This window comes from Phocoena phocoena, chromosome 20 (genome assembly GCF_963924675.1).
Source record: "Phocoena phocoena chromosome 20, mPhoPho1.1, whole genome shotgun sequence".
Classification (NCBI taxonomy): Eukaryota; Metazoa; Chordata; class Mammalia; order Artiodactyla; family Phocoenidae; genus Phocoena; species Phocoena phocoena.
In genome coordinates, this window is record NC_089238.1 from 49,183,365 (window position 1) to 49,195,924 (window position 12,560).

A 12,560-nucleotide genomic window follows, 5' to 3' on the forward strand; every position below is an offset into this window, starting at 1 on the left:
GTATATGAGTCTCAAGACTTACTTTCCGTGCCTTGCCTCTCAGCTTTTGATCCACTGATTTTGGTTTTCCCACTTGTATCTCTCAGATTATGGTGTCTATTGGTGTCACCAAGGTATAAATGGTCCTGACCATACTGCTAAGCTACCTTCATAGGGTATGTGGATTCCAGAGAGAAGGAATTCTGAGAGTTTAGTGTTTCTTTTCCCAGTGAAGCAGGCAATAAACATCATTGAAAGAGCTACACTTTAGCCCGAGCCGCAGCTGGTATAACAGCATGACCTGGACTTGTTGATGGATGCCGAGACCATACAAAAGTGATGAATCTATTTTTTTTCCTCCCCGGAGCTGTGCTGGTTCTGCAGCTCAGGGGCGGCTAGGGCCTCTATTCCACAGGACGGGGTTTGTTAAAGGTGTCAAGAATAAGGCCTACTTCAAGAGATACCAAGTGAAATTTAGAAGACGGTGACAGGGCGAAACTGACTACTATGCTTGGAAACGATTGGTAATCCAAGATAAAAATAAGTACAACACACCTAAATACAGAATGAGAGTTCGTGTAACTGAGGTAACATTGGTCAGATGGCTTATGCCTGTATCCGAGGAGATATGATAGTTTTTGCAGCTTGTGCTCACAAACTCCCGAAGTGTGGCGTGAAGGTTGGCCTGACAAATTATGCTGGAGCATCTGGTACTGGCCTGCTGCTGGCACGCAGGCTTCTTAATAGGTTTGGCATGGACAAAATCTATGAAGGCCAAGTCGAGGTGACTGGAGGCAAATACAATGTGGAAAGCATTGATGGTCAACCTGGTGCCTTCACCTGTTACTTGGATGCAAGGCTTGCCAGGACTACTACTGGGAATAAAGTTTCTGGGGCCCTGAAGGGAGCTGTCGATGGAGGCTTGTCTATCCCTCACAGTACCGAACGGTCCCCTGGTTATGATTCAGAAAGCAAGGAATTCAATGCTGAGGTACACCGAAAGCACATCACGGGGCAGAATGCTGCAGGTTATACGCGTTATCTGATCGAAGGAGAGGAAGCTGCTTACAGAAAACAATTCTCTCAATACATAAAGAACAAAGTAACTCCAGACATGATGGAGGAGATGTATAAGCAAGCTCATGCTGCAATACGAGAGAATCCAGTGTATGAGAAAAAGCCTAAGGAAGAAATTGAAAAGAAGAGGTGGAACCGTCCCCAGATGTCACTTGCCCAGAAGAAATATCGGGTAGCTCAGGAGAAGACAAGCTTCCTTAGAGCTCAGGAACGGGCTGCGGAGAGTTAATAAACCAAACCACAATTTCTATGAAGATTTTTCAGATAAAGACTGTAATAAACTTAAAGAACAAGTTAAAAAAAAAAAAAAGGGATGAATCTTTGCTTGGAAGCTACCTGCCCCATAGGAACCTAGCAGCATCCTGACAGTGCAGATTACTTGAACAGGTAAGGACTTGCTTATCAACTGCAAGTCACCTTCATTTTGACATATGAGAAAAACCAGAGAAAGCAAGCAAATTGATCTATGTCACACAGCAAGTTGGTGGTAAAGCCGGCACTAAAACTTTGGGATACCTCTGAGATCTTCATGGCTCCTTCCATCCATCTGACCTAAACTTGATGGGATGAGTAAGAGTTTTTTTAGGTAGCCCTGTAGGAAAGACAGAGGCAATTTAGGAAAATGGCCCAGACATATGAGAGGCCATGTGGAGATGAGAGAGAAAGCCTTCCCTTCATGTGTATGCTAAAAACAGAGATGGAAAAAACTGAAAAAGTAGAAACACTGGCTACCCCAGAAAAACGTTTGGGAGGTGGGTCTCTTTAGAAAAACTCCTACACAAAGGAATCCATAGAGATGTGGTCAATCCGGAATAACTGTCTAAAAGCAACCTAAAATATCTAAGGAGCTGTCTATCTAGCTTGCCCTATCTCATTCCATACCAGTTTGATCTTCCAAGATGGTTGCTGGCATCAAGAAGAGAGTGAAAAACCACAAGTAGGGGAGGGCCAGGGAAGCACAGCATTCCCTTAAACATATTCCTTTATGGAGGCAGCTCAAGGGTGCGGTCAAAGACTTGTATAATTTAGTGACACCAAGAGACACCATAATCTGAGACAGACAAGTGAGGAAGCCAAGATTAATGTCTCAAAAGCCAAGAGGCAAGTTATAGAAAATAAGACCCATGATCCACGCAGGCTCGCACCATAGGTTTGCAATGTTAGTGACTTTATCTGAAGGTGCAAGAGTCCTTTTGACTGAGCCCACCCTTATATATGTAAAAGGCCCATTTCAAGGGGGTCCAAAGACCACCATGATTGGAAAATATGCTTCGTGTGGTTAGAGTGGTAATAGAACAGACAGCTCACTGTCCCCTCCGAGAAGTCCTGTAGACCTCAAGGAACTGACAAAGCTCTGTGGTCTCTCCATCAAAGCCATGGCACAATGCCAATAAAGCCAAAATGAAGAGTGTACAGTGCCAGAGAGATCACATGTCTCTGAGGAAAGAGTGAATGGATTTACTTTCTCTTCAGCATCTATCTCTGCCTAGACATGTTCATTTTTCTGGTTGTTTTTTCCTTTTCCTCCAAAAGATTTGCTTCAGGTCAGCTGGAGAGAGGAGTTTTGCCTAACTCAAGATTTGGCATGGACAACCACAGTGGAATACATTTTGAAAGACCCAAAATGTGGGGTCTGGAATGACTGGCCAAAGTTACTGAAATTGTTTTCCACAGAAAGCCAGTGACTACTCAAAAGTTATTAGGAAGTCTAGGCTGCCTACAATTATCTGATGCAAATAATGCAAGGAGCCACATAGGTCCCAGTTTTAAATAGGTACATGCTGTGATGGGCTGGGCTATGGTGCCCAGATATTCGGTCAAACATTATTCAGGATGTTTCTGTGAAGGTGTTTACTGGGTGAGATTAACAATTTAAAGTGATGGCCTTTGAGTAAAGCAGATGACGTTCCATGATGGAAGTGGGCATCATCCAGTCAGTTGAAGACCTTCATAGAACAAAGGCTGACTTCCCCCAAGTAAGAAGGAATTCTGCCAGCAGGACTGCCTTTGGACCAGAAGTGCAACTCTTCCTGGGTTTTCAGCCTGCCAGCTTACCCTGCAGGTTTCGATTTATCAAGCTTCCACACTTGCATGAGCCATCGCCTTAAAATAAATCTCTTGGGGCTTCCCTGGTGGCGCAGTGGTTGAGAGTCCGCCTGCCGATGGAGGGGACACGGGTTCGTGCCCCGGTCCGGGAGGATCCCACATGCCGTGGAGCGGCTGGGCCCCTGAGCCATGGCCGTTGAGCCTGCGTGTACGGAGCTTGTGCTCCGCAACGGGAGAGGCCACAACAGTGAGAGGTCCGCGTACCGCAAAAAAAAAAAAAAAAAAAAATTAAATAAATCTCTTGATAGATAGGTAGAAAGATAGATAGAGGATAGATTAGATTAATAGATGATAGATTAATTAGATAGATTAGATGTATGATGAAAGAGAAGGAAGGAAGGAAGGAAGGAAGAAAGGAAGGAAGATATACGCCTACTATTGGTTCTGCTTCTCTGGAGAACCCTGACTAATACACACACACACACACACACACACACACACACACACACACACAGTCATACTACATGTCTACTGTATGTCAGGCAATATGCCAGATTATTTATGTCTGTTCAATTCTCATAAGTACATTACAATCTAGATATTATTCTCTCCATTTTATCGGCGAGAGAATTGAGACTCAGAAAGATTAGCTAACTTGATCACAGCTTACAAGAGACAGAGCTAGGACGTGAACTCAAGTCCACCTGACCAAGACATTGTGCTCAATTCCCAAAGTGATGACAAGTAACCAGGCAAAATGAAACAAATTAAGTGGCAGAACATGCGAAGGGAGAAGACCCACAAGTGTGGAATCATCTCCCAGTAAATATCAGCAGCAAAACCCTTTACAGTCGGAAAAGACAGGCTGCTGGGAGAGACAGGGCTGCCCTGGCAGAGGCGAGCACAGTCCAGACCGCTCGCTCTCTCTGGCTCTGCCCATTCCCCGAGCTGCTCTGATGGGTTTTAGCTGATTCCAGACGTGCCCTGGAGGGAGAGAAGATTTCATGGCAGCCCAAAAGGAGGACCATTAGGTCTCCCATTAGCTTCCTTCATGAGCTCATCACTGACCGTTTCTCTTTGTTGCAGTATTTTCGAAAATTATCCCAGACGGGTTTCTGGAATACATGGGACTTGGAGATTTTTTTTTTTAATGAAGGACATTCCACTGAGAGCAAGCCTCAAGACTGACTCATCAGAGGAAAGTGTGTTCTTGGGGTAATGCCGATGGATATGGGCAGCTGAAACCCAGCTCTGCAATTTTAATCTGGGAGAACGTGGGTATGCGGAAGTTCCCCAAGTTCATCCCCGGATCTCCAATGCCTAGCTTAGAAAAGGATGGAAGAGGACTCTTAATCAGCCCCACTTCCTCTAGTCTTCCTTCCTCTGGCCATGCTCGTAGCTTTCCCCCAACACGTTTTTCTGCCAAAGGGAAACCTTTACCAGCTTTGACTGGCAGCTAATCTTGACGATTCCTTTGCTTAGCGTGCCCGAGGATGACGTCATAGGGGCATTTTCGTACCTAGAGACGAGCATTTGATTATTTCAAGATTTGTATAAACCCCTCCACTCTCCATCATCTTAGATAATCCAGTGTTGACCAAACGGTTGTCTCCCTTGCTCTCTATGCTGTGAACATTTATTTCCAGCTTCCCCCAGATTTTCCACTGATGTGTTTGCAACCCGTATGTGTCTCAGCATCTCCAAATTTGACTCTGTTTTGTTTTTATTTCTCCCTCTGTATAGTCTTTAAGTGGTCCCCGATGGTGTGCGTATGTGATTTCATATCAAGAGAATGGTGTGGCCATAGCAATGAAGCATTAGGGTGTATCATAAATCAACCACAGTTTGGGGAAACGATAACACGTGTGATTTATAGGCTATTTCAGCTCTGATTTCCATATAGCTATTCTCTGATTCACAATTATTCCTGGAGGAGTAGAAAGTTAAAGAAAGTACAGTGTGGGTGGTAGATTTCCTCCCCAGAAGTCCATGATAGTCATCATCTCCATATAGAAGAGCACACACTCATGCTTTCCAAAGGATGAATGTTATCCATGGCAACTGGGAAACTGTCAGAGCTGGAAGAAGTGAGTCAACTAAACAGCATTTTCCCTCGACCTGGGTTAAACCAAGACTAATTTCATATATTTGTCAAGAGAATTCGAAAACTGCCAATAATTTACGGCAGGGTAAAACCCCTAGATTTTAACCTAATCTATCAATATGTAAATTAAATATATAAAGGTTGATGATCAACGTTTGTATTACGTTAAGTGATAGCAGAATATGTGCGTGATGTTACCGAAAGGCAGTTCTTTGCACACACACCACTTTTGGCCTGTTAGCCTTAGCTTGGGGGGACCATAAAATTTATCTTCCAAACTGGGATGTTTTTAAGAGTGAAGGGAGGTGCTTTTAATTATTCCAGTCAACGGGGGGTAGCCCCTGGCCACCTGGCGCCTGCTGTGAGCCTGACTGTTAGTCATAGTGATCTCCGTGTCACCTGCCCCCTCACTAGATCCTTCAGGAGCAGGGCTCAAGGTGCCTTGGTTTCTTTTAGTCAGAGGCCATTTTCTTCTCTGTTAGGGGCTAAAATACGTTTGTATGAAATAAAGGACACACTGATGCCCAAAATAAATTCACCCAGGTGCCTGGTATAAGATAAGCATTCAATAAATTATATTATTAATTATAATTTTAAATATTAAATTAAGTATACCCTATCATGGCTTAGAGGGCTAGCATCTTTTGCAGGTGCTCAAACTCAGCGATCTGGGCAACACTTTAAAATGTTTTATTTTCATTTTCTTACCGGAGCTCTTTTTGTTTTTCAAATGTAATCTTACCTAGAACCCCAATATATAAAAGCGATAAAAACAATTACGTATGTGTTATTGGAGGAAAGCTCTCCAGCATCTGTAGTACTCCCAAAAGACAGCTTCAGAGCCAAACACTTCACTTGGAGCAAAATTCAAACTCTACAAAGCTAAATAAGCCCTGATTAAAATGTTAAGACATCAACTAAGCATGATTTGGAGAGAGAATCCCAATATTTTGGGCGAGTTCAGAAGTGCATTACGGGTGAATTGAAAAGAAATACCTGGCATTCACTAGGTTTTTGGTTTTCTTTCAAGTTCAATGCGTACAATACAGCAAGTTGAGTCCTGAGTGATTCCTTCCACTTCAGAGACAGAACAGAACAGGTGGAGGAAAAGACCTCTGCTATTTGCAGCATTTATCTTCAGACTCCTTCAGACCCAAGAAAACAGTCAGTGGAAAACAGATTTTCTGAATGAGCCCTGTGATATTTTTCTTAAACTTCTCCTTCTGTCTGGCCTGCCAAGTCCTTGCTTCAACCCTCTAGGCTGGGTTGATAGCAGTTGTTCTTTCTAATGTTGGCTGAAATAGAAGTAGGTGCTTCCATTTCACTGTGATGCTAGAAGATCCCACGAGATGTTCCTGTTACAGATCGTGAGAGTTGGAGCAAAGATTTGGATTGGTTGACTCATTCTAGGAGAAGCTTCTTTCCCAAGTTCCACGAAGTTCCACAAAGCCAGAGCTGTCTGCAGTGGGTCTAGGCTAACATCACAACAGAGCCACACCCAGAAACTTGCCAGGCTCAATGCTCCTGGAAGCAGCTGCTGAATGGCTAGGCCACCCCGAAGCCTCTCTCGAATCCCACACACTCCTTTCTGTCTCAGTGGACCCTGGAACATCACTGTGTTAGTCATCTATTACTGCAAAACAAATTACCACGAACTTAGGTGACTTAAAACAACATGCATTTATTATCTCACAGTTTGTATAGATCAAGAATCCAGGCACAGCTTAGCTGGGCCCTCTGCTTCAGACTTATAAGGCTGCAATCAAGGCACGAGCCAGGGTTGGAATCTCATCTGAAAGTTCAACCAGAGAAGGACTGGCTTCCAAGCTCATGTGGTTGTTGACAGAATTTCATTCAGGAGGATTGTGGATTGATGGCCTTAGTTCCTATCTGGCTGTTGGCAAGAGGTCATCCTCAAGACCTTGCCATGTGGCCTCACCACTAGGTCAACTCACAACATGGCAGCTTGCGGCGTGAAAGCAAGGACGCAGGTCAGAGAAAGACAATGTGAGATAGATATCACAATCTTTTATAACCTGACCTTGGAAGTGACACACCACTACCTTTGCCATATTGTGTTGGTTGGAAGAAAGTCATAGGTCCTGCCCACACTCAGTGGGAGTGAGTACCAGGAGGTGGGGTGTACTGGGGGTCCTCTACGAGGCTACCTGCCACTATCACTGTCTGCTGTTAGGGACTCATATGAAGCAGAGGAAGAATTCGAGGTCAATGCATTTCCAAACAGGCATTCAAGTCCTATATCTCTAAACCACTCTCCAGTCTCCCCATAGACCATGGGGAGAGACCATAAGTCTTCTCTGTCTTCTTCAAACACACCATGACTACAAGCTTTATGGCCATCATGCCTGCTCTTCTCACTGCCTAGCACGCTTTCCTCTCAACTCTACCCAGGCCCCTGTTGAGATGTCATCTTTCCTTGAAGTCCTAATGTGTTTACCTGTTGGATACTTATTTATTGAGCTCCTACTACATGTTAGGCATTGTCTGGAACCCTACCCCACAATCTGTAACCTCGAGGAATTCTCTATTTAGTGGAAGAGACAAATAAATAACTAGTCCTCAGCACACCCTATTGCAAGTACTATGAGAGAGATAAGCGCAGGGTGCAGAAGTAGTAAACTAGGGGTGTGACATGGTTGGATGAAACCCACTAATCTGTCCATAAGTTGAAGTCAAACTCCTCAGCTTGGCACAAAAACCCTTCACAACTGGTACTACTTCATCCTTCTTTTTTCTCACTATATAGTCCAGTCACAATGAGGAAAAATGAGTCAGATGTGGTGTCCGTGCTGTGCTTGTCCATACTCCCTTCCATGCATTGTTCTCTCTGCTAAAAACATTCCTTCTTTCTTGTTGAGCTTGTATGCATCCTTAAAAGAGTTAAATCTAATGCTACCCTGTCTTGGTCTGCTCAGGCTGCTATAGAAAAATACCATAGACTGGGTGGCCTAACCAACACAAATTTATTCCTCATGGTTCTGGAGGCTGGGAAGTCTAAGCTCAAGATGCCAGCAGATTTGATTCTTGGTGAGGGTCCTTTTCCTGGCTTGCAGATAGCCAGTCTTCTTGCTGTGTTTCATATGGCAGAGAGAGGAAATTCTGGTGTCTCTTCCTCTTCTTAGAAGGGCACTAATCTCATCATGAGGGTCCCACCCTCATGACCTTATCTAAATCTAATTACCTCCCAAGTCCTCATCTCCAAATATCATCTCACTGGGGGTGGGGGTAGAGCTTCAACATATGTACCTGGAGGGGACACAAATATTCAGTCCATACAACTCCCCTTTTTAGAAGCCTTCTCTGAATCCCTAAAAACTTAAGTAGCTACACACACTGTGCTTCTGTAACCCTTTGTACTTAACTTGAAGTAGCATGTGCAGCGAGTATTATCATTGTGAACATGAGTCTTTTATTAAACTGCGAGTGCCTTGGTGGCAGACTGTGAGTCTTCCTTGCTATCTCCTCTGTGAGTACAGGGCAAGGTGACCACCCAGCAGTGGTCAGTAAACACTTGGGAAGAGCACATAAAAGAGCAGAGAAGCCCTTCCCTAGCACTCAAGCTATTCCCCACTCACCTTGACTTTTCCTTTCGGCTCATGTAAACACCAGCTGAACTTCTGGCTGCCTGAATCTCAGCGGGAATGTTTGCAGTGCTCGGCCATCCTCTAGTTGGTGAGAAGTTCCAACATGTCCACCCAGAAATTAGAAACCTGAACACCCCTGACTCTTAGAGTATTTCGTATGTTATGGTCTTTGAACCCCAGTCTGAATTGGATACATCTGTCTTCAAAAGAACTTAAATTCCAACATGAAAGTCAAGGAGGAAGATAGCATCCTCGCATTCAGAAGGCGGGTTCCCATAGTGTGAATTTCTCTGTCTGGTTAGGATTGCTTCCCTATGTTCGAACACCCAGGCTGATGATGTTTCACTCAGTTATCAGTGTTCTTAAAGGAACTGCTTTATTGCCAAGTTTCTCTGTAATCTTTAAAGCACAAACTTACATTACGATGAACCATATTTTAAATGAACTCTCCAATGTACTTCAGTGTAGTGAAAACTTGTCTTTTACAAAGCTCTAAAATAAAATTTAATATATTTTAGAAAGGCTCACTACATGATTATTTCTAGTCTTTTAACCTAGTCCCTAATATTGACTGTGATCATAAAAATATCGGTAACAATAACTACCATTTTGAGCGTTTATCATGTGCCAAGAACTATACCAGGTATTTTCTACACAGATCTGTTTGGTTTTTGCCATTTTATTCTCTAAAACCATCTGACCTGGATATAACTAACATACTTTGTAAGTGAGAAAATTTAGACTCAAAGAAGTGTCTGAGGGCAGACAGAGAAGACATAAATTTGGGGGGAACCAGGAAGAGGCCTCAGTTCCTAGCTGACTGTTGGTCAGAGGTCATCCTCAGTTTTCCTATCCCATTCTGTCTCCTGACATCCAATCCTTGGGGATAAAGTCTTTTGTTCCCAATTATAAATGAGTCAGTGCACCTGAGGCTGCAGAATCCGTAACTTACGACCACACTAAGATAGAGCCTAATAATTGTGTCCTTCTTGGGAGAGATTTCAATAAAAAGCGGTGGGAGGGGGCTTCCCTGGTGGCGCAGTGGTTGGGAGTCCGCCCGCCGATGCAGGGGACGCGGGTTCGTGCCCCGGTCCGGGAGGATCCCACGTGCCGCGGAGCGGCTGGGCCCGTGAGCCATGGCCGCTGGGCCTGCGCGTCCGGAGCCTGTGCTCCGCAACGGGAGAGGCCACAACAGTGAGAGGCCCGCGTACCGCAAAAAAAAAAAAAAAAAAAAAAAAAAAAAAAAAAAAAAAAAAAAAAAAGCGGTGGGAGGAAGGACAGACAATGGGAGGGACATCAAACCAAGGACCCTGGATGACTAAAGGGAGCCCCTCATCCCCTGTTAGAAAATGACCCAGACGACTAAGCTTTGTTGGACCGAAGAGGAGAGCAGATCAATAACTGGGACCGTCGCCTACAGTCTAGTCCCGTCATTCATTCCTTCGGCAAGTGCTGCTGTACCTAGCTATTGCATAGGATTAGATAACACGCCTAACGTAAACAAATACCCCTCGACGTCTCATATGGAAGTTTTTAAGTCACCAAGTGTTTCATAAGTCAACATTCTTTTTCTACACCTGTGGCTTAAAATCTCCTTATATTATTCCAAAAAGAACAATGAACACAGGTAAATTCTTTCTCATTTTTGCAGCATCTGAGGGTAGATCCCTATAGACACCTCCAACCCTCACACCCCTTCTCTTTGTGTAACTGAGGCCACTTGAGCTCACCCTAGGCTCTCAGGCCACCCCAGAGCCACTGAAAAGTGGATTGCAGGAGGCTTTAGTTCAATACATGAAATCTGACACTGCTCAGAAGAGGAGCCTTCTACCCTGCCCCGTGACACAGCTCTCACTCCCTAGCACTGTTCTGATAAAGGCATGGCCCCCTCAGGACTGCTGGCATGCCCTTTGCTTTTCCCGTACCCCCTTTTGCAGTGGCTCTTCCCACTTGTTGTCATGCACCCCCCTAGCATGTCTTGGTTTTGCCTCTTCTCGTGAGAACACGTGGCGACGTGGCATCCATCACCCCATTCCCTGCTTTCATTGACAAAAGAATGGACAAATACCCTGACCTCAGAGCTGCTTTGTATTTTGTCCTTAAACAAAAAATTAAACTTTCTTCTTTAAGTGGAAAAGAAAAGCTTCCAGTTAACAGAAGGTTCTGAATGAGACTCCTAATATTCTAATACCAAAACCCTGAATGGCCAATGAATATTTGCCAGTGTTGATCTGAAACCCACAGAACAGACATTCCAGGTGTGGCAAAAGAGCAAATGCCACGAATGCCAGGATTTTCTAGAAGCTGGAAACTAATTAATGTCTATAAAACTTTGAACCATACAGATTCTCCTCATCAGAAAAAAAAAGAAAGAACAGAATATACAGACATTCATCCTCAATACCACAGTTATATTTAGGTCATCTGAAATAGACTGTCAGATAGATAAATAGATAGACAGACAGATAGATAGACATGTAGACAGATGGTAGATAGATAGATAGAAAATAGATATGATGGTTGGAGGGAAGGAGGGAGGGAGGGAGGGATGGGCAGGTAGAGAAATAGGTAGATAGGTATATAAATTGATAGATGGATAGATAGATAAACTGGTGATTAGTTTTGTTTGAATGAACCGACACTTCCTTCTCCACGACTACCCGTACTCAGAAGTCATCATAAAAAGGGATCTGATGCTACAGACCAGCTAAACATCAGAAAGGAGATTTCAGTATGAGAAGCTGTGGCATTCTCTCCTTGTGCAGTCACCAGCCAGATGGTAATACGGATTCTGAGGAAACAGATGTGCTACTCATGGGACGGGTCCACTCCTCCTAAAGACGTGGGTAGAATCAGAGCCCCGGTCATCAGCAGCCCTCTAACTCTTCCTGACTCTGGACCCCTCAAGGAGCAGAGGATTTACTCTGTCTGCCCTGCCTGAGAAATCAAAACCAACAGAAATTGGCAAAACAGAAATGAGGCCAGCGGAGGAATTCAGCTAACTACTTTCTGAGAGCCAGGCATGGAGGAGTATGTCTGATTCCCTCCCTCCCATCCTGTCCGGCCCTCCAAAGGCTGGCCAAGGCCCATTTGGAGTGAAGAAAGACAAAGCATCTCTGGGAAGGAAGGTGGGAGAGGTGCTGACAGTGAGTTATAACTTGCCCGCACAGTAAAGGTGGCAGTGAAGGGGGGAAATCTGAGGGGCAGACCCCGGGGAGGCGTAGATGATGAGAAAGTAAGCCAGGGAGGAGCAGGGTGGGAGGATGGAGGGTGTTTTGCATTAGCTTAATAGAGGCAAAGTGGAAAAGGGAAAGGAATACACAGGTCAGAGGATATAAGCGCCACATAAAATCCAAGAAACTGCTCTACCTCAGGATGAGGAGAGGTTGGCCAGCTATGAACCTCTCACCAAGATGACATGTGAGCTTTCTTCCTTAGGGAGCCCAAAGGGAAGCGTGGGGAAAGCCAGCTTCTGTTTGTGCAACTCTGTTCAAAATATCTCACACAGCCTCAGACCAGCCTCCACTCTGTAGTCCTCTTTGTGGAGACAGGGGCACTCACAAGAAAATGTCTACACCTCTCTTGACTGACCCATGGCAAGAATGCAATTCCATGCCAGTGTAGGTGATAAATAGCGGCAGTATTCTTTAAGCACGTATTAGGCGCCAGACATCTACACCCTGTGAGGTAGGCATTCTTATCCCCATTTCACAGATGAAAAGATTGAGGCTTGGGGATAAGAAGTCACT

General features: G+C 44.5%; 1 protein-coding gene across 1 annotated transcript; it reads left to right on the forward strand.

Moving 5' to 3' along the window:
- Positions 1–580: 580 nt before the first annotated feature.
- On the forward strand, positions 581–1,285 carry LOC136140898 (large ribosomal subunit protein uL18-like). Its single transcript, XM_065899044.1, has one exon. It carries the CDS (start codon positions 581–583, stop codon positions 1,283–1,285), a length of 705 nt encoding a protein of 234 aa, XP_065755116.1.
- Positions 1,286–12,560: the final 11,275 nt, after the last annotated feature.